Genomic DNA, 22,218 nt, shown 5'->3' with positions numbered 1-22,218 from the left:
CCAAAAAAGATAGAGACCAAATAATAGAAATAGGAACTGAGGGAACAACAGGAATGCCGCTGGGAATGTGAAGAGGAATAGCAACGTCAGTGAGCAGAGTGATGTGCATCTGGATGGACGGCAGCTCCTGATTACACCTCCCAGTCTCAGGCTCTCCCCACACCCTGTCCCCACTCATGGAGCCACACATCTCCCAATCCCTCCTCTCACATTCCAGCTCCTCTGCTTCTCTGCTCTGTGCTCCGGTGCAGCAGAAATGTTGCCGGAAAATCCCTAATCCCCACCCCATCCTGCTCACTGCTTCCCTCGGAATGATCACCTTTCCCTGACACTGAATCCTCACAATCATTCTGCTGCTGTGTACAGTCAGCACCCCACCACCCGCACCTCACCCCCCCACCTCACCCCTCACGCCACCAAACCCCCTCCCAACCTCACCCCCAAACTGAGTGTACCCCGTTCTCCAATCAGGATTCAGTTCCCAACATTGAGGAAAATCATGGTTGATCTGGGAGAGCTGCCAGAGCCAAGGTCACGGCCCCACGGCTGCCTCAGCTGTACGGGGCGGGGGGGGGGGGGGCATCGCTGGGATGCCCCAGATCCAGGGGGGAATAGATCGCACACATGTTCACTTGCACACACCGGGTACCACGGAGTTCCCTTCACCAACAAAAAGGGATTCCACTCTCTGAACCTCCAACTTGTGAGCGACCACCACATGGAGATCGTGCTCGTGTGTGCACACTTCCCCGGGAGTGTGCACGACAGCTGCATCCTGGGACAGTCAGACATCCCCAACATCTTCGAGGGACACCCCAGGGTGAAGGGGTACCTGCTGAGGACCTTTGCTGTTTGGAGGTCAGTGTTAATAAGTTTGCAGATGACATAAAGGTTGGTGGAATTGTGGATAGCGATGAGGACTGACAGAGGATACGGCAGGATATAGATCGTTTGGAGACTTGCGCAGAGAGATGGCAGATTGACTATAATCCGGCTAAATGTGAGGTTATGCTTTTTGGAAGGTCTAAAATATTTGGGAAATATACAGTAAATGCCAGAATCCTTGAGAATATTGACAGGCAGAGGGATCTGGGTGTACAGGTACACAGGTCAGTGGAAGTGGCAAAACAGGTGGAGAAGGTTGTCACGAAGACATATGGAATGCTTGCCTTCATCGGTCAAGCAATTGAGCATAAAAATTGGCACGTCATGCTTTAGTTGTATAGAACCTTAGTTAGGCCACTTGGAATACAGTGTTTAATTCTGGTCATCACACTACCAGAAGGATGTGGAGGGTTTGGAGAGGGTATAGCAGAGCTTTACCAGGATGTTGCCTGGTATGGAGGGCATTAAATATGAGGAGAGGTTGGAGAAACATGGTTTATTCTCACTCGAGCGGCGGAGGTTGAAGTGCAACCTGATAAAAGTCTCCAAAATTATGAGGGGCATGGACATAGTAGACAGGCAAAAGCTTTGTCCCAGGATGGGAGAGTCAATTACTGGGGGACACAAGTTTAAGGTGCAAGGGGCAAAGTTTCGAGGACATGTGCAAGGGAAGTTTTATTACACAGAGGGTAGCGGGTGCCTGGAACTCGCTGTCAGAGGAGATGGTGAACGCAGCTACGAAAGTGACGTTTGACAAATCCATAATAGGATGGGAATAGAGGGATAAGTACACCGGAAGTCTAGAAGGTTTTCAGTTAGATGGGCAATATGGGCGGCGCAGGCTTGGAGCTGAAGGAGCCGGTCCTGTGCTGTACTTTTCTTTGTTCTTAAAGCTGCGATTAAGGAGTAGTCAATGTGAGGTCACCGTTGAATTTAACCATTTATTTGTTTACAGAGAGATGGCCAATGGGATATAGTTTCTGTTTTTGGACGGTCACTGGAGTGTAGATAATTGGTGAGGGATAGTGTTTAGTCCTCGCTGGGCAGGTCATGGGACATCACATTGGGATACAGATTATGTAATTAATGGGAGGAGCCAGGTCTGCCAGTGGTTTTCGCAGTTTTGTCAGAGGATTTGAGTCTGACAAGACAGAACGATTTTCAGGTTGTTCCTGAAAGGGCCTCTCTCGCCAAATGTCTGCACAGAGAACATGGAGTAACCCTGATTGTCAACTTTATTTATGAGTGGATTTTGAACTGTAGTGGGTTGCTTATTTGGAATATATATATTGGTAGGAGTAGAGCACGAGGTAAGTTTTTTTCCTTTTATTTGTGAACTGTTGCACTGATAAATGTAAAGTTATTTCTTTGCTGTCAATGTGGTTAAAGGGGCGGGTTAGCTCAATGGGCCAGACAGCTGGTTTGTGATGCAGAACGAGGCCAGCAGCGTGGGTTCAATTCCCGTACAGTCTGAGGTTATTCATGAAGGCCCCGCCTTCTCAACCCTGCCCCTCGCCTGAGGTGTGGTGACCCTCGGGTTAAATCACCACCAGTCAGCTCTCCCCCTCAAAGGGAAAGCAGCCTGTGGTCATCTGGGACTGTGGTAACTTTACAATCACTCACTGATGCACGATTAATGACCACTAAAGCAAGGTTGTAGTCCAACTGAAGGCTTTAATAAGCTAGATGTTTCCCAGCAGCCTTCACTCTGTACCTGAGCTGCTGGGGCGGCTCGGGCTCTTATACCCCGCCTTGCAGGGCGGAGCTACCATACAGCTTGACCAATAGGAAACATACAATATCTACCAATGGTGTTCCAGCATTACCAGGTACCGTAATACCTCTACACAGACTACCACACTTACAATGTGGTTAATTCTGTGTTTAAATTAAAGTTTGCTTTACAATAAAAGATGCCTATTGGTCAGACTCACCACTCCTGGGGTGAAATATCCTTTCCTCACAGTTTTATGAATTGTAAATTGTTTGGGGTTTCCTGTCCGGGATCCTAACAAATTTGGGGTCTGGTTCGGGACCGTCACAACTCCCCACCATCATTCATGACTGGATGTGAAAAGACAGCTGTGCTTAGATCTGACCGTCTGTCCACTCCTCCCCACACAATCCATGCTCATTTCACACACACATTCTCAGCAACGGAGACATTTCTTTGTCTCCACAATCAAACCATCCATTCGACTGACTCTTGCTGCTTGCAATTGGGAGCCACCTCCTGCCCACTCCCAGCTCCTGATCCTGCAATCAGTCTTCACTCTCACCCACAACACTGGCACTCCACTGATCAACATCATAACTGATATCTGTGTGAATGTGATGGCCACTGTCTATCCCTCCTCAGAATCTTTCACCTCTCCACTCTGTTTAACATCACTGAGCACAGGTTCCTGTTTAAAAGTCTCGGTGAATCCACATTCCAGCCCCTCGCACTGCTCTCTCACGGTCCCACTCCTGCTGCTCACATCATCCACATTATATCAGCACCAAAGGATTTCTCCTCCAGTGTCTGAATGATCGCCTCTGCTGTGTCCCCAGGGCACCATCCCTGGCTCCCTCCTCATCCTCATTTCACCCTCAGAAACCTGGTCAACATTCCCAACTTCACCATCACTCAGATCAGTCTCTCCACCTCCTCCATTGATCCCAATGTTCTTTCCACTCTCTCCAAATGTCTGTCCAACATTCGGACTCGGCTCAGACAAAGTTTCTCTGCAGCTCAGTAAACAGCCACACGGCACTAACCTCCCCAGACACCCCCTCAGGATAAAGCCAGAGATGTGGAACTTTGGGGAATTGCTGAAGCTGAGCTCAGCTTCTTCCCCACAGTGAACCCATCAGTAAGATCACTTTACATCACCTCCTAGCTCTTCATCATCACAAACTCATCTCCAATTCACTCATCTGGAAGAGGCTATTGCTGTGGGTAATTGGAATGAAAACTCTACTCACTGGTTACATTCAGCCGGCTTCCACTCCCATAGACCCTTCCCCACACTGAGCAGTAATAGACGGCAGTGTCACTGGGCTGCACGTTGCTGATTGTCAGGATGTATCTGTTGGAGCCGATGTGTCTGGAAGGCAGGAAACGCTCAGAGAAACCTGGAGACCGGTCTATGTCATTATATGCATAATGTGTTAAAATCCTCTCCCACTGTTTCCCTGGCCGCTCCCGGTACCAATAAACATTTGTGTATTTCACTGCGTATTTCCGCATGGTGCACTGGAACCGTGCAGTCTGACCCTCTGGGACACGTTCCAGACTCGGAGACTGGATAAGGACTGGATCAGTCGCACCTTTGAGAGAAAAACAAAATCAGTGAGTTAAATTCTGAGCTGAAAGTTTCCTGTGAGTATTTAAAGGGACAGTCCAGGCGGTAGAAGTTCTGTGTTAAAGAGAGGAAACAGCTTCTGAGACTGATCTAGTTGTGTTAGTTTGTGAATGATTTCTATCCTGGGGGTTACTCTGTGCTGATCTCAGCAGTCCAGATGTGTTGATATAATTGTGAAATGCAATATTGTTCTCACACTGTGGAACAGCTCTCTCAAACACACTGACCTCTCCCAGTTAGTGTCTAAATGAATTCCTGGCATGTGGGTGTCGCTGGCTAGGCCAGCTGTTATTACCCATCCCTAATTGCCCTGAAGGAGGCGGTGGTGAGCTGCCTTCTTGAACTGCTGCAGTCCATGGAGATTGGAGTTATCTTTACTGAACCAATAGTGGGAGAGTGTTTCTCACAATAGGAAGTAGGTTTGGGAATTAGAATGGGAAGTGTCTGCAACATTCAAGAGGCAGTCAGACATTTAAAGGGACAGGACCGCCCCACGGATCAACAGAGCCACAGCCTATTGGGTTTGTGAAAACTGAGGCCTCTCCCCAGGTTAGGGTCAGATTGGGAGAATGGTGTCTCTATCCCTCCATTCCTCAGGTACAGGGGGCGAAATTCTCCCCCAACGGCGGGATGCCCGCCGACTGGCGCCAAAGTCGGCGCCAATCAGATGGGCATCGCGCCGGCAAAAAGGTGCGGAAGTCTCCGCATCTTTGGCGGCCTAGCCCCAACATTGAGGGGCTAGGCCGACGCCGGAGGGATTTCCGCCCCGCCAGCTGGCGGAAATGGCGTTTGTTGCCCCGCCAGCTGGCGCGGAAATGCGGCGCATGCGCGGGAGCGTCAGCGGCCGCTGTCAGTTTCCCGCGCATGCGCAGTGGGGAGAGTCTCTTCCGCCTCCGCCATGGTGGAGGCCGTGGCGGAGGCGGAAGGGAAAGAGTGCCCCCACGGCACAGGCCCGCCCGCGGATCGGTGGGCCCCGATCGCGGGCCAGGCCACCGTGGGGGCACCCCCTGGGGTCAGATCGCCCCGCGCCCCCCCCCAGGACCCCGGAGCCCGCCCATGTCGCCTGGTCCCGCCAGTAAATACCAGGTTTGATTTCCGCCGGCGGGACAGGCAATTCCTGGGCGGGACTTCGGCCCATCCGGGCCGGAGAATCCAGCGGGGGGTCCCGCCAACCGGCGCAGCCGGATTCCCGCCCCCGCCCAATCTCCGGGAGCGGAGACGTCGGCGGGGGCGGGATTCACGGCGGCCAACGGCCATTCTCCGACCCGGCGAGGGGTCGGAGAATGACGCCCAGGATCTTTACCAGCTGCTACTGCCATCTTCAACACAGAGGGCATGGGAGTGGGGGCAACTGAGAGAGACTGGAAATAAACCTGAGGGAGCCAAACCCTGTCCCTCCAACTGACATTTTTAATATTGGTAAAGGGCACGGAGCCAGTGGTGGTCCCAGGAGAGGCAAATTGAGGGAAATACAGCTCAGGTAGTGAGTGAGTCAATGGATCTCCCTGGAAGGTGTTGGGTGGTACAGTGGTTAGCACTGCTGCTTCACAGCTCCAGGGACCCGGGTTCAATTCTGGCCTCAGGTGGCTGTCTGTGCGGAGTTTGTACATTCTCCCCGTGTCTGCGTGGGTTTCCTCCGGGAGCTCCGGGTTCCTCCCACAGTCCAGAGATGTGCAGGTTAGGTGGTTTGGCCATGTGCGGGGATACCGGGATAGGACGGGGATAGGACAGGGGAGTGAGCCTGGCTGCAGTGCTCTGTCACTGCAGACTCAATGGGCCGAATGGCCTCCTTCTGCACTGTAGGGATTCTATGATCCCTCTCCCATCCCAACCGGGGAGAGTTTGGTGACGGGAGGGAGCAGAGAATCCAGCAGGAGAGGAAAAGCCGGAAACCCCCGGGTATAAAAAAGTTTGTAATTCCCCTGAAGGCGGATTATTCGTGGCTCAGTTATCCTGCTGCCTGGTGGTGTGATTGCAATTTGCATTCATTTGCATCTCATGAATATTCAATTTAACAGCAGCTCGTCAATATCCCATCAGGCCTTCCTATCGTGCATCACACCAGCGGGAAATCATGTCGGACTCGAACCCGATTGAAAAAGAGAAGCATGAACGAGATGGACCTCAGTTCACTCGAGATGTTGAGGTGAGTAACACACAGATCCTGCCCACCATCGCGCTGCGTCACTCCTGTTACACTCAGCACCTCTCTGCTGGGGCCACTAGTTTGTGCCCTTCAGCTCCAAGCAGAGCTGGCCTTTCTGGACAGAATGTGCTGCGGGACCCATGGACCCTCCACTCCAATGGCCCTACGTTCCCCCGGAGGTGCGGTGCGTGGTGAACGGGTTGCTGAGGAAGACAAGTGGGACAATGAGGAAGGAGGTTTGTGCAAGAGCGGGTGGGGAGGAGGGGATGGGGCAGGGTGGGAATGTCCATCACCATAGCAACTGGATCCACAACATCTGCTGCGATGGTTGCTGGGGGTTCAGGGCTGCCCACTTTAACATTGGCTGATGACTCTGGTGCATCACCCTCAGACTCGAGCTGAGGAGAGGTACAACGCTGCTCACACCTCCACACCCTCCCTCATAGAGCAGACCATCGTACCTCTGAAGATGCGACAGAAAGGAAAATAAGAAAAGTGATAGGCAGAGAAATCAAGGCCCTTTGTCTGATAATGACGCTGTAAACAATTGTAGGGATGGAACAAGGAACGTTAAAAGGACTAACCTTCAGGTTTTTTACCGAAACGTGCAGATCATTTGAAATAATGGATGAATTAGTTGTGCAGATTGATGTAAAGGGATATGATATAGTTGGGATTACGGAGACATGGCTCCAAGGTGACTAAGGATGGGAACTAAACATTGAAGCTATTCAGTTTTCAGGAAGGACGGAAATGGTGCTGCAGTTGCATTGTTGGTTAAAAAAGATATTGATGGACTTCCGGGTGCGGCGATGACCAGCTGAGTCGCACGTTTCGGCAGCTCCCGGTGAAACGGACTTTTGGGCTCTTGATAGGAGCCCCAACGGCAATTTTGACGGCTAAAAACACTGTGCGGTAAACCAGAAGGGAATCCCCCCTGGATACGGATGAAAAAAGGAGAGGAAGGTGGCCGGATTGCGGTGGATTCTTTAGAATAGCGGCAAGGAAGGCAAGCAAAAACCAAGATGGTGTCGGAAGGTGGTAGTTTAACATGGGGCCCTGAACAACAAGAGTTCTTGAAATGCTGTGTGGAAGAGCTCAAAAAGGAAATGAAGAAAGAGCTGTTGGCCCCGATACTACAGGCGATCGAAGGGCTAAAGGAGGAACAAAAGACCCAGGAGCGGGAGCTTCGGGTCGTGAAGGCAAAGGCAGCCGAGAATGAGGACGACATACAGGGCCTGGTGGTGAAGACGGAGACGCATGAGGCACATCAGAAACGATGTGTGGAAAGGTTGGAGGCACTGGAGAACAACGCAAGGAGGAACAACCTGAGGATTCTTGGTCTTCCTGAAGGTGCGGAGGGAGCGGACGTCGGGGCATATGTGAGCACGATGCTGCACTCGTTAATGGGAGCGGAGGCCCCGGCGGGTCCGTTGGAGGTGGAGGGAGCATACCGAGTGATGGCGCGAGGACCGAGAGCAGGAGAAATTCCCAGAGCCATAGTGGTGAGATTCCTCCGTTTTAAGGATAGAGAAATGGTCCTTAGATGGGCAAAGAAAACTCGGAGCAGTAAATGGGAGAACGCGGTGATCCGCGTTTATCAAGACTGGAGTGCGGAGGTGGCGAGAAGGAGGGCGAGCTTTAATCGGGCCAAGGCGGTGCTCCATAAAAAGAAGATAAAATTTGGAATGCTGTAACCGGCAAGACTGTGGGTCACATATCGAGGGAGGCACCACTACTTTGAGACGGCGGATGAAGCGTGGACTTTTATTGTGGAAGAAAAGCTGGAATGAGCGGGTTATTAAAAAGAACGTTTGAACAAAGTGGTGGGGCGAATGTGGGGGGCGAAGAGGGGGTTAAAAAGGGGGGAAAGAGGAGTTTTATGTACTAATCCTGCGATGTGGTAACTTTTCTCTCTTCCACAGGTGGTGATGGGGGGAGGAGGGGAGGTGGAGGAGATCGGGCGTTGGCCATTGGGGGCGGGGCCAAGGGAGAAGCGCGGGCTTGGTTCCCGCGCTATGATAATCATGGCGGGAATAGAGAAGCAGGAAGGAGGGGGCGTCGCACGGTGCGAGCCGAGGTCACGTGGGGAGGCCGAGGTCGGCCAGAGTTTGCTGACTTCTGGGAGCAACATGGGGGGAGTAATTACGCTAGCGGGGGATCTAGCGGGGGGCGGGGGGGTGGGAGGGGGGAATTACTGGGTTGCTGCTGCTGGGGAGAGGGGGGAGCTGGTATGGGAGGGGATGGGCGGGGGGGCACCGCCTGGGGGAGATACAGCTGCGTGGGAACCGGGTGAGGAGCTGGAAAAAGGGGATGGCTAATCGACAAGGGGGGGGGGTAGGAAGCCCCCCAACCCGGCTGATCACGTGGAACGTGAGAGGGCTGAACGGGCCGATAAAGAGGGCACGGGTACTCGCACACCTTAAGAAACTTAAGGCAGATGTGGTTATGTTACAGGAAACGCACCTGAAACTGATAGACCAGGTTAGGCTACGCAAAGGATGGGTGGGGCAGGTGTTCCATTCGGGGCTAGATGCGAAAAACAGGGGGGTGGCTATATTAGTGGGGAAGCGGGTAATGTTCGAGGCAAAGACTATAGTGGCGGATAACGGGGGCAGATACGTGATGGTGAGTGGCAAACTACAGGGGGAGACAGTGGTTTTGGTAAACGTACATGCCGCGAACTGGGATGATGCCAATTTTATGAGGCGGATGCTGGGACGCATTCCGGACCTAGAGATGGGAAAGCTGATAATGGGGGGAGATTTTAATACGGTGTTGGAACCAGGGCTGGATAGGTCGAAGTCCAGGACTGGAAGGAGGCCGGCAGCAGCCAAGGTACTTAAAGATTTTATGGAGCCGATGGGAGGTGTAGACCCGTGGAGATTTAGCAGACCTAGGAGTAAGGAGTTCTCGTTTTTCTCCTATGTCCATAAAGTCTACTCGCCAATAGACTTTTTTGTGCTGGGAAGGGCGTTGATCCCGAAGGTGAGGGGAACGGAGTATACGGCTATAGCCATTTCGGATCACGCTCCACACTGGGTAGACTTGGAGATAGGGGAGGAAACAGGAGGGCGCCCACCCTGGAGAATGGACATGGGACTAATGGCAGATGAGAGGGTGTGTCTAAGGGTGAGGGGGTGCATTGAAAAGTACTTGGAACTCAATGATAATGTGGAGGTCCAGGTGGGAGTGGTCTGGGAGGCGTTGAAGGCGGTGGTTAGAGGGGAGCTGATATCAATAAGGGCACATAAAGGGAAGCAGGAGAGTAAGGAATGGGAGCGGTTGCTGCAAGAACTTTTGAGGTTGGACAGACAATATGCGGAAGCACCGGAGGAGGGACTGTACAGGGAAAGGCAAAGGCTACATGTAGAATTTGACTTGCTGACTACGGGCACTGCAGAGGCACAATGGAGGAAGGCACAGGATGTACAGTACGAATATGGGGAGAAGGCGAGCAGGTTGCTGGCACACCAATTGAGGAAAAGGGGAGCAGCGAGGGAAATAGGGGGAGTGAGGGATGAGGAAGGAGAGATGGAGCGGGGAGCGGAGAGAGTGAATGGAGTGTTCAAGACATTTTATAAAAAATTATATGAAGCTCAACCCCCGGATGGGAGGGAGAGAATGATGGGCTTCTTGGATCGGCTGGAATTTCCCAAGGTGGAAGAGCAGGAAAGGGTGGGACTGGGAGCATAGATCGAGGTAGAAGAAGTGGTGAAAGGAATTAGGAGCATGCAGGCGGGAAAGGCCCCGGGACCGGATGGATTCCCAGTCGAATTCTATAGAAAATATGTGGACTTGCTCGCCCCGGTATTGACGAGGACCTTTAATGAGGCAAAGGAAAGGGGACAACTGCCCCCGACTATGTCTGAAGCAACGATATCGCTTCTCTTAAAGAAGGAAAAGGACCCGCTACAATGCGGGTCCTATAGACCTATTTCCCTCCTAAATGTAGATGCCAAGATCCTGGCCAAAGTAATGGCAATGAGAATAGAGGAATGTGTCCCAGGGGTGGTCCACGAGGACCAAACTGGGTTTGTGAAGGGGAGACAGCTGAACACGAATATACGGAGGCTGTTAGGGGTAATGATGATGGCCCCACCAGAGGGGGAACCGGAGATAGTAGTGGCGATGGATGCCGAGAAAGCATTTGATAGAGTGGAGTGGGATTATTTGTGGGAGGTGTTGAGGAGATTTGGTTTTGGAGAGGGGTATGTTAGATGGGTGCAGCTGTTGTATAGGGCCCCGATGGCGAGCGTGGTCATGAATGGACGGGGATCTGCATATTTTCGGCTCCATAGAGGGACAAGGCAGGGATGCCCTCTGTCCCCATTATTGTTTGCACTGGCGATTGAGCCCCTGGCGATAGCGTTGAGGGGTTCCAAGAAGTGGAGGGGAGTACTTAGAGGAGGAGAAGAACACCGGGTATCTTTGTATGCGGACGATTTGCTACTATACGTGGCAGACCCGGTGGAGGGGATGCCAGAAATAATGCGGATACTTGGGGTGTTTGGGGATTTTTCAGGGTATAAATTGAACATGGGGAAAAGTGAGTTTTTTGTGGTGCATCCAGGGGAGCAGAGTAGAGAAATAGAGGACCTACCGTTGAAGGTAACAAGGGACTTTCGTTACCTGGGGATCCAGATAGCCAAGAATTGGGGCATATTGCATAGGTTAAATTTAACGCGGTTGGTGGAACAAATGGAGGAGGATTTCAAGAGATGGGATATGGTATCCCTGTCACTGGCAGGGAGGGTGCAGGCGGTTAAGATGGTGGTCCTCCCGAGATTCCTCTTTGTGTTTCAGTGCCTCCCGGTGGTGATCACGAAGGCTTTCTTTAAAAGGATTGAAAAGAGCATCATGGGTTTTGTGTGGGCCGGGAAGACCCCGAGAGTGAGGAAGGGATTCTTACAGCGTAGCAGGGATAGGGGGGGCTGGCACTACCGAGCCTAAGTGAGTATTATTGGGCCGCTAATATTTCAATGGTGAGTAAGTGGATGGGAGAGGAGGAGGGAGCGGCGTGGAAGAGATTAGAGAGGGCGTCCTGTAGGGGGACTAGCCTACAGGCTATGGTGACAGCCATAGAGCAGGAATAACGCAACGTTCTCACCGAGGAACTACACCACAAGCCCGGTGGTGGTGGCTACACTGAAGTTTTGGGGACAGTGGAGACGGCATAGGGGAAAGACTGGAGCCTTGGGGGGGTCCCCGATAAGAAACAACCATAGGTTTGCCCCGGGGGGAATGGATGGGGGATATGGAATGTGGCAAAGAGCAGGAATAACGCAACTGAAAGATCTGTTTGTGGATGGGAAGTTCGCGAGTCTGGGAGCGCTGACCGAGAAATATGGGTTGCCCCAAGGGAATGCATTCAGGTATATGCAACTGAGGGCTTTTGCGAGGCAACAGGTGAGGGAATTCCCGCAGCTCCCGACACAAGAGGTGCAGGACAGAGTGATCTCAAAGACATGGGTGGGGGATGGTAAGGTGTCAGATATATATAGGGAAATGAGGGACGAAGGGGAGACTATGGTAGATGAACTAAAAGGGAAATCGGAAGAAGAGCTGGGGGAGGAGATCGAGGAGGGGCTGTGGGCAGATGCCCTAAGCAGGGTAAACTCGTCGTCCTCGTGTGCCAGGCTAAGCCTGATTCAGTTTAAGGTATTACACAGGGCGCATATGACTGGAGCACGGCTCAGTAAATTTTTTGGGGTGGAGGATAGGTGTGCGAGGTGCTCGAGAAGCCCAGCGAATCATACCCATATGTTTTGGTCATGCCCGGCACTACAGGGATTTTGGATGGGGGTGACAAAGGTGCTTTCAAAAGTAGTGGGGGTCCGGGTCGAACCAAGCTGGGGGTTGGCTATATTTGGGGTTGCACAAGAGCCGGGAGTGCAGGAGGCGAGAGAGGCCGATGTTTTGGCCTTTGCGTCCCTAGTAGCCCGGCGCAGGATATTGTTAATGTGGAAAGAAGCCAAGCCCCCGGGGGTGGAGACCTGGATAAATGACATGGCAGGGTTTATAAAGCAAGAGCGGATTAAGTTCGCTCTAAGGGGGTCGGCTCAAGGGTTCACAAGGCGGTGGCAACCGTTCGTCGAATACCTCGCAGAAAGATAGATGGAATGGAAAAAAGAAGGCAGCAGCAGCAACCCAGGATCGGAGGGGGGGGGGGGGGGGGGGAGGAGGAACCAGAAGGACTCTCAGGGTTGTTAATATATACTGTATAATATGTATAGGTCGTTGCGACAGATAATTATATATTGGATTGTTAAATTATATTTTTGGAGAGTGTTACTTGTGATAAGGCAGTTGCCAATTAGGGTTAGTTTTATTTATTCATTTTCTGTTTTTAAAATAGGTCATTGTTATTTGTGTTGTTATAATATTGTGTAAAGGATGCACAATGTACTGTGTTGGTTGACCAAAAATTTTCAATCAAATATTTATTTTTAAAAAAAGATATTGATGGGGCAGCACTGTGGCGCAGTGGTTAGCACTGCTGCCTCACGGCACCGAGGTCCCAGGTTCGATCCCGGCTCTGGGTCTGTGTGGAGTTTGCACATTCACCCCGTGTTTGCGTGGGTTTCGCCCCCACAACCCAAGGATGTGCAGGCTAGGTGGATTGACCACGCTAAATTGCCCCTTAATTGGAAAAAATGAATTGGGTACTCTAAATTTATTTTTAAAATATATATTGACACAATAGTGAGGAAAGATATTAGTCTAGACGATGTGGAAACTGTCTGGGTCGAGTTAAGAAACATTAAGGGCCAAAAAACATTCGCCTGGGTGGTAAGCAGACCACCAAACTGCAGTGGTAATGTTGGGAATAGCATTAAACAGGAAATCAGAGATGCGTGTGGTAAACGAATATCTGTGATTATGGGTGACTTTAATCGACATACAGATTTTGTGACTCAAATTAGTCACAGTACAATAGAGGAGGAATTTCTGGAGTGTATACGAGGTGGTTTTCTGGACCAGTGTGTTGAGGAAGCAACGAGGGAACAGACCATCTTGGACTGGGTGTTGTGCAATGAGAAAGGAGTAGTTGGCAATCTAGTTGTGAGAGAACCCTTGGGGATGAGTGACCATAATGTGGTGGAATTCTTTATCAAGGTGAATAATGAAGTAGTTAATTTTGAGACCAGGGTCCTGAACCTCAATAAAGGTCATTATGATGATATGAGGCATGAGCTGGCTGTGACGGACTGGGAAACATTACTGAAAGGAAGGACAGCGGACAGGCAATGGCAGCATTCAAGGAACGAATAGCTGAACTCAAAAGTTCTTTATTCCTAAGGGGCACAAGTGTAGAAAGGGAACTGGGGCGAAACCATGGCTCCCAAGGGAAATAAGATATATTATTAGATTCTACGGCATACAAACTAGCAAGAAAAAGCAATAGACCTGAGGATTGGGAACATTTTAAGATTCAGCAAAGGTAGACCAAGGGATTGATTAAGAAGGGAAAATACAATTTGAAATTACATATCACAGAACATAAAAACTGACTGTAAAAGTTTCTGTCGGTATGTAAAGGGAAAAAGATTGATAAAAACTAATGTTGAGAAACTGGGGACTTCATAACAGGAACAAAGAAATGGCTGAGGAACTAAATTCAAACTTTGTTTCTGTCTTCAGAAAAAGACATGAATAATGTATTGGAGGTTCTGAGAAACAGAAGTTTTAGTGACGAGCTGAAGGAAATGAGTCCTTGTAAAGAAATGGGATTAAAAGCGGACAAATCTCCAGGGTCTGATAATCTTCATCCCAGAATACTTAAAAAAGTGGCCCTACAAATAGTAGATCCATTGGTGGTCATTTTCCAAAATTCTTTGAACTCTCGGATGGTTCCTACAGATTGGAGAGTAACGAATGTAACCCCGCTATTCAAAAAGGGAGGGAGAGAGAAAACAGGGAACTATAGACCAGTGAGCCTAATGTCAGGAGCAAGGAAATTTCTGGAGTCCATTATCAAGGATTTCATAGCACAGCATTTGGAAAGCAGTGGTGTAATCAGACAAAGTCAGCGTGGAATTACGAAAGGAAAATCATGCTTGATAAATCTACTAGAATTCATTGAAGATGTAACTCGTAGAGTTGACCAGGGAGAACCAGTGGATGCGGTTTATTCAGACTTTCAGAAGGCTTTCGACAAGGTCTCACATAGCAGATTAATATTGAAAGTTAAAGCGCATGGGATTACAGGTAGTGTCTCCATCATAATCTTTAGTAGTGTCACAAGTAGGCTTACATTAACACTGCAATGAAGTTACTGTGAAAACTCCCTCGTTGCCACATTCCGGCACCTGTTCGGGTACACTGAGGGAGAATTCAGAATGTCCAATTCACCCAACAAGCACGTCTTTCGGGACTTGTGGGAGGAAACTGGAGCACCCGGAGGAAACTCATGCAGACACGAGGAGAATGTGCAGACTCCGCACAGGCAGTGACCCAAGCGGATCTTGAGATGGGTAGAAAGCTGGTCAGAAGGCAAGAAGCAAAATGCTGGAATAAATGGATCTCTTCCTAATTGGTAGGCAGTGACTAGTCGGGTCAGTGTGTGTGTGTGTCTGTGTGTGTGTCTGTGTGTGCGTCTATGTGTGTGTCTGTGTGTGCGTCTGTGTGTGTGTGTGTGTGTATGTGTGCCTCTGTGTGTGTGAGTGTGTCTGTGTGTGTGTGTCTGTGTGTGTGTCTGTGTATGTGTGCATCTGTGTGTGTGAGTGTGTCTGTGTGTGTGTGTCTGTGTCTGTGCGTGGGTTTGTGTGTGTGCGTCTGTGTGTGTGTGTCTGTGTGACTTTGTGTGTGTGGGTGCGTGTGTATGTGTGTGTGTTTGACTGTTTGTGTGTGTTTGTGCTGTAGCCATCTGGGATGGCCACTTACAACGGAAACATGGCCACTTACAAAGACTCAAGGGAAATATGGCCAATGCAGGATCCAGACGAACTCAGAACCTAAGTGTATATTTGTCACTAAAGAACCAGACAGTATCGATTTGCATTCTAATGACCCATTTCCCTAAGACAAAGGGCTGGTTCTCAGGGATCAGGTACAATTCCAGACACATCGGCGCCACTCCCTTCACCCAGGAAGCCCAAACAGCCAAGGTCAATGACACTCAGGACACGCCCAGCCATCAAGGCACCCGCCCCTTTATTGGCTCAGATCGAAGGCAGTGATCGAAGCCTGCCGAATTATTGGGTCCAAAGCTAAGGACCGCCCAGAAGAGCACGAAACCCCCAAAGGATAAAGAGAGACACGGCCATGTGTTCCATCTCTTTTGGCCCTGGCACACTGGCAATGCCTGACTCCAATCGCAGCACCACCACCAGAAGCAAGGCCAAGTTCAACGCCCGCTGCCAGACGGATGGGCCCAGTTGCTTCTCCAGACCCAGCCGCTCCAGATCCAAACAAAGGCCTTGTTCCTCTGACCAAAGCCGGCTGCCTGAAGATAAGTCCAGGTTGTTGTAGTGTTAGGTGTAATTTAGCTTGTAGTGTTTGTGTTGCATGTGTGAGTTAATCTTGTGTGTAAATAAAGTATTATTGAACTTGAACTAACTAACTGGTTGTTGGCTCTTTGATTGATATCCGGTTGAACCTTGTGGTGGTATCATTTGATACCTGGCGACTCTGAAAGCAATATCATATCAATATCCAGATTAAAGAAGGGAGTTTAATGCAGAAAAGTGTGAGGTGATTCATTTTGGAAGGAATAACAGGAAGACAGGGTACTGGGCTAATAGTAAGATTCTTGGCAGTGTGGATGAGCAGAGAGATCTCGGTGTCCATGTACATAGATCCCTGAAAGTTACCACCCAGGTTGAGAGGGTTGTTCAGAAGGCGTACGGTGTGTTAGCTTTTATTGGTAGAGGGATTGAGTTTGGGAGCCATGGGGTCATGTTGCAGCTGTACAAAACTCTGGTGCAGCCGCATTTGGAGCATCGCGTGCAATTCTGGTCGCCGCATTATAGGAAGGATGTGGAAGCACTGGAAAGGGTGCAGAGGAGATTTACCAGAATATTGCCTGGTATGGAGGGACGATCTTATGAGTAAAGGCTGAGGGACTTGAGGCTGTTTTCGTTAGAGAGAAGAAGGTTAAGAGGTGACTTAATTGAGGCATACAAGATGATCAGAGGATTGGATAGGGTGGACAGTGAGAGCCTTTTTCCTCGGATGGTGATGTCTAGCATGAGGGGACATAGCTTTAAATTGAGAGGAGATAGATATAAGACAGATGTCAGAGGTAGGTTCTTTACTCAGAGAGTAGTAAGGGCGTGGAATGCCCTGCCTGCAACAGTAATAGACTCGCCAACACGAAGGGCATTCAGATGGTCATTGGATAGACATATGGACGGTAAGGGAATAGTGTAGATGGGCTTTAGAGTGGTTTCACAGGTCGGCGCAACATCGAGGGCCGAAGGGCCTGTACTGCGTTGTAATGTTCTATGTTCTATGAGGGCAACATTATTAACTGCCATATTTATATTGAGGAAATATAGCAACAGTCTGTGTGTGAGTGGGTGAGTCTGTGACCTGTGTGTGTGTGTCTGTGTGTAGTTATTTTTATTCAACGTGCAAGTCTGACTCGTTTCACAAAAACCCAGAACACAAGCAGTCTCCTAGGTCTCCAGAATCGAGTGAGTTGGAGAACAAATAAATCTCTACAAACACATTCAAATGGCATCAAGTTTCACATACACAATTCCCATAGGTCACCCTATACCCCTCCTGACCTGGCCATACATCCTAATTGGCTCATTTCTCATTCCTTCCCCTGGCCTCTTGTTACCCAGCATCCTTTTCTCCTCATACACTAAACACCCCATGCTCTCTGAAATCCTTGCAATGCTCTCTGAAATCCTTTGTCTGTGAACTAACATGAATTAGACCGGCCTACATCTACATTACAGTAACTAATATATTTCAAGTAACTATTTTATATCACATTCGTCATTCCCTCCTTTTATCATTTCATGATAACCTAGCTATTCAATCAGTAGCTACGGCCCCTCATCTAAAAAGATTCGTCGCTGTATTTCCTGCACCCTCGTGGATCCTAACAGCCAAGGTTCTAGGGGTGTCTATCTGTTCCAGTGCACCCCACATTCTACCCATCACGCATGTAAGGATGGCCAGGCCCACAAAGATGCAGCCGAGTGCCACTGCTAAATACATGGCCATATTTATCAACCAGTCCTTCCAACCTCAAATCCCCAGTTACCCCAAGAGCCAGGATCCTGCATTCCGTCCAGGTGACCCCGTATGCGATCCATAAATTTAGTGATGTTAGCGGTTAGGTCTTGAACTCCCATGATACACTTGCCCTGCAGAATGGCGCATACCCCACCCTCACGGGCCAGAAGATAGTCAAGGGCATACCGGTTCAGCAGTGCAAATAACCGCAGCTGAGACAGTTCCTTCGTCATTGCCCCGAGGGCTCCCAAGGTTTTGTTTCCCAGGATGGTAGCAGACAACCCGTCCCTAGCCATACAAGCGGTGGTAAATCTGGTAGAAGAGATTCATACGACCCGGGTTTTCCTCAGTCTGGGCCCTAAATGAATTAAGTGTATCTCCTGATAACCTACGTTCTAGTTGTACTCCCCTCCTTACACGCCCCGTCCTCTCTCTAGTCCCCCTCTCTCTCACACAACCTCTCCCTACCCTCTCCTGACAGTCTGATTTTACCTTTATGGCACCAATCTTAACACATTCAAAATCAAATTTACATGTACTCCAAAAACAAGGCAATGTCCATGTAATGTTCCCTTCCCATCGCCGGGACCGGTGCAATTGCTTCATGAGTCCTGCATTGTACGTTAACCTGATGACCTTCCCTGAGTCGATACCATTGACACATTTCCAACTCAATATAATCCATTTGGAGCGTCTCAAAGGGGCCACTGGGCAACGGGGTTTGCCCCATCCCACAAGGGATACCTTTGCCGGTGTTATATTGCTGACAGATTAAACACCGATTACTGATACTCTGGGCCAACCCCTGCATTTTAGGGTGCCACCAAGTGTCCAGCAACAAAATACTCGTCCCCCGAGCCCCACAATGAGTTGCAAAGTGTACACATTCGACGACCCATAAAGCCAGTACATCAGACATACAAGTCTGATATGCTGGCGTGGTCCATAAAGAGGAAACAGAATCATATGTACAACCTAACCGTTTCCACATTTGTTTATCACTCTCAGGAGCGTCCTCCTGTAACCTTATGACGTCTTGGATGGTTGGCATTGACTTGTCAGAAGCAGACATATTTATAGTAGATCATTTAGTCTGACTTACCATTTTAGGCACCATCACTTGCTGAATTTGCACGGCTGTCCGCGCTGCACAATCTGCTTGTTCATTACCAACGTCAACTGGGGTCTTACCATTTGTGTGGGCAGCGCATTTAATAACGGAAATCTGTGCGGGCATAAGAAGGGCCTGCAGTAAGTCATTAACTAAACCCCGGTGGGATATTTGACCATACATAATCATGTCAGGTTGTTCGAACGGAATATCACTCAGATCATCATCACTCAGATCGTCCCTTATTGTGGTAGTTTCCTGAATCAAGGCTAAACAGTCGTTTCCCAGGTGCGTCTTCATGGACAGGGGGACCTCTAAGAAAACAGGCTGGATTGATAGTGGTCCAGTATTTAAATGTCAGACATGGATTGTTCAAAAGGGATATCTCATACCTATTCTGACGAGCTGCGGTAAGTTGCTGAGTCTGCAGTTGCCCCAATAGTGCTATTACCGAGTGGGAGCTATATACCGTAATATCCTGTTGGAGAGTTATATTGGCAGCAGCCTGCAAACTATTGTATATCGCTGCCAAGATCTGGGTGCAAACAGGGTGGCCCAAAGCCACTGGATCAAGTTTGGAAGAATAATATACTACGGGCCGGTGTTTGTCCCCATGTTGCTGGGTGTGTACCGCTGTTGAACATTCTTCCAGAACAGTACAGTATATCTGCAACGGTCGGTCGTACAAGGGCCTACCGAGGGCCGGTGCTTGTAGCAAGGCCTGCTTCAGGCAACGGAAGGCTTTGAGTGCCTCGGTGGTGAGAGTAAAATTCCCCCCTTCACTAGTGTAAGGCGTCAGCAGCTTTGTATAGACAGCGATGTTTGGTATCCACTGCCGACAATAATTCACCATACCCAGCCAATGACGGACCTTCTTGGCTATGGTAGGAGCGGGGAATTGGCATATTGGTTCAATCCTACTGGGGTCGAGACTTCTTTCTGTGGCTGTAAGTAAAACTCCAAAGAACTTGACCTTTGTCCGAGCCACCAGAACCTTTGATTGTGAAACAACATAACCCAACGAGGATAGGTGGTTTAATAACTGGATCACATCATCCCTGTTACTGGGTTCGTCAGGACTCGCTACCAATATGTCATCTACATACTGCACTAGAGTGGAACCATGCTCCAATATCAAAGCCTGGAGTTGGGTCTGCAGACATCTGGAGAAGAGTGTAGGTGAGTTGACGAACCCCTGTGGCAGTCGGGTCCAGGTATACTGCTGTCCATTGTAAGTGAAGGCAAACAAATATTGGCTTTCAGATGCGAGTGGGAGGGCAAAGAAGGGGTGCTGAAGGTCAATTATGGCGAAGACCCGGGCTTGAGCTGGAATTTGAGCCAGTATGTGGGCAGGGTTAGGGACGAGAGCATGTAACGGCTGTACGATGGCATTGATTGATCGGTATGGTCTGGTCTGGCGGGTTTAGGCACAGCAAGTATGGGGGTGTTACATTCTGATTGGCAAGGGACCACAATACCCTGTTGCAACAGCTCTCGGATTAATTTGCCTATAGACGGGGCAGCTTGGGGTTTCAGGGGGTATTGCCGAATGGAAGGCAGCTTTACATGGTCCTTAATCATTACCTTAATAGGTGTAACATTTGTCTTTCCCACTTGTGATGGGTATTCCGCCCAGACCTGTGGATTGACATATTCCAAAACATCATGTCCCCGGTGATGCTGCAGTCGAGTGTTAATTGTTTCAGGGACCTCAAAATATTTTATGGAAGTGCCGTCTGACATGACTTGAAGTGTGTACTCTGTTGGACCTGAATGATCCACTGCCCTCCTTACCATAGGCCCCAGATCCTTGGCATGGTATTGGTCATGGACCTGACGTGTAATATGAGGGCTTACCGTAGCTGACTGTGGACATAAATGTGGTGGTATTGTAACAAAATCGGCTACCTTCTTTTTCCGTGACTGTGGCTGTAACCTTGACTGGCCATTCGGTCCCAATTAACGGCCGGTATTTGTCCTCCAACTCCTTGTTTTGTCCGGTTCTGTCAGAGGCCAGGGTAACGTGATGCAGTGAATGTTTAATGTCTAACGTCCACCACTGGGGAGTGATAGAAATATAGCACTGTTGTCTCATCCTCCATGATTGAACCGTTACCCCTTCGGCTCCGCACTCTAGCTGTAGCTGGAAGATACACAGTAAATCACGGGCCAACAAGTTACAGTCCAATCCAGTAGTCACTACAAACTTGGTATGGCAAGTCGCCTGACTGCCCACGTTAGATTTAATTAAAACATTCCAGAAATTCCTCTGGCTCTTCAGTCTTTTTAGGTTTGAGGTCAACCCTGGGATCTAGCCCTTATCGAGGAGGCGGAGAACTATGCTGCCGCTATCGAATTGCTGGAAGGACATCACATCCGCCCAGTAAACCAGGTCTATGCTCGTCACCTGCTTGCGACTAGGCGGCAAAGCCCCGAGGAAACATTGGAAGATTTCTACTGGGCGCTACTGGTGCTGGGCCAAAACTGTGGCTGCCCGTAAGTTTCAGGGAGCGAGTACACGGAACTTTTAATCAGGGATGCTTTCGTGGCAGGTATGACCTCCCCCGATATCCGCCGAAGGCTCCTAGAAAGGGACACTCTGGGACTTACAGAGGCACGGGCCCTGGCAGGGTCCATGGACGTTGCCTATAAAAACGCACTGTCCTTTGCACCCGATCACGCGGCGGCCCCCTGGGCTGCGTGGCACCCCGCAGCAGCAGCCCCTCAGACCTTTTCCCTGACCCCGCAAGCCTGCGTGGCGAGATGGCCCGCTAACGCCGCCGGGCCCCGCTGTTTCTTCTGCGGGCAGGCGAATCATCCCCGCCCGCGCTGCCCGTCCCGCACCGCCACCTGCAAAGGGTGCGGCAAGAAGGGCCACTTTTTGGGGGTCTGCCAGGCCCGCGCCGAGGCCGCGGTCTCCAGCGACTATGGACCGCTGCGGCAACCCTCCCTTCAGGCCCCGACCGGCCAGCGCTCACCGCGCCCCCCCCCCCATCCTAACGCCAATTGCGACCCACGGGAGCGGCCATTTTGCCTCCCGGGCTCCACGTTGGACTGGTGGGTGCCGCTATTTTGTCCATCGCCGACGCCATTTTCTTCATCCCCGGACACCATGTGCGACCCATGGGTGACGCCATCTTGGATGGGGCCCGAGGCCCAGCTCGGTCGATTACACGCTGCCCGATCAGAACTCGCTACTGCTTCATCTGGCCTCGGCAACACTGGACCAAAGTCGACCTTGGACACTCGCAACGGCTACAACGACGGTCCTCATCAACGGCCATGAGACGTCGTGCCTGATTGACTCTGGGAGCACGGAAAGCTTTGTTCACCCCAATACGGTAAGGCGCTGTTCACTTGTAACCCACCCTGTAAATCAAAGGATCTACCTGGCCTCCGGGGCACACTCGGTGGAGATACAGGGGTTCTGCTAGCGAACCTCACTGTCCAAGGCAGGAAATTCAACAATTTCCGCCTGTACCTCCTGCCGCACCTCTGCGCGGCTACCCTCCTGGGGCTGGATTTCCAATGCC

At 50.3% G+C, this 22,218-nt stretch overlaps 1 protein-coding gene across 1 annotated transcript in view; it reads right to left on the bottom strand.

Annotated features, from left to right (window-relative positions):
• The window catches only part of LOC140424747 (uncharacterized), a 140,218-nt gene that overhangs the window by 87,080 nt on the left and 30,920 nt on the right, over positions 1-22,218 (bottom strand). Inside the window, exon 3 of the mRNA XM_072508156.1 lies at positions 3,853-4,197. Within this exon, the coding sequence (XP_072364257.1) occupies positions 3,853-4,197 (345 nt within the window). The remainder of the gene's footprint in view (positions 1-3,852; positions 4,198-22,218) is intronic.

This window comes from Scyliorhinus torazame, chromosome 1, assembly GCF_047496885.1.
Source record: "Scyliorhinus torazame isolate Kashiwa2021f chromosome 1, sScyTor2.1, whole genome shotgun sequence".
Lineage (NCBI taxonomy): Eukaryota > Metazoa > Chordata > Chondrichthyes > Carcharhiniformes > Scyliorhinidae > Scyliorhinus > Scyliorhinus torazame.
The sequence above is the reverse complement of the archived record's forward strand: the minus strand, read 5'-3'. Positions and strand labels throughout refer to the sequence as shown.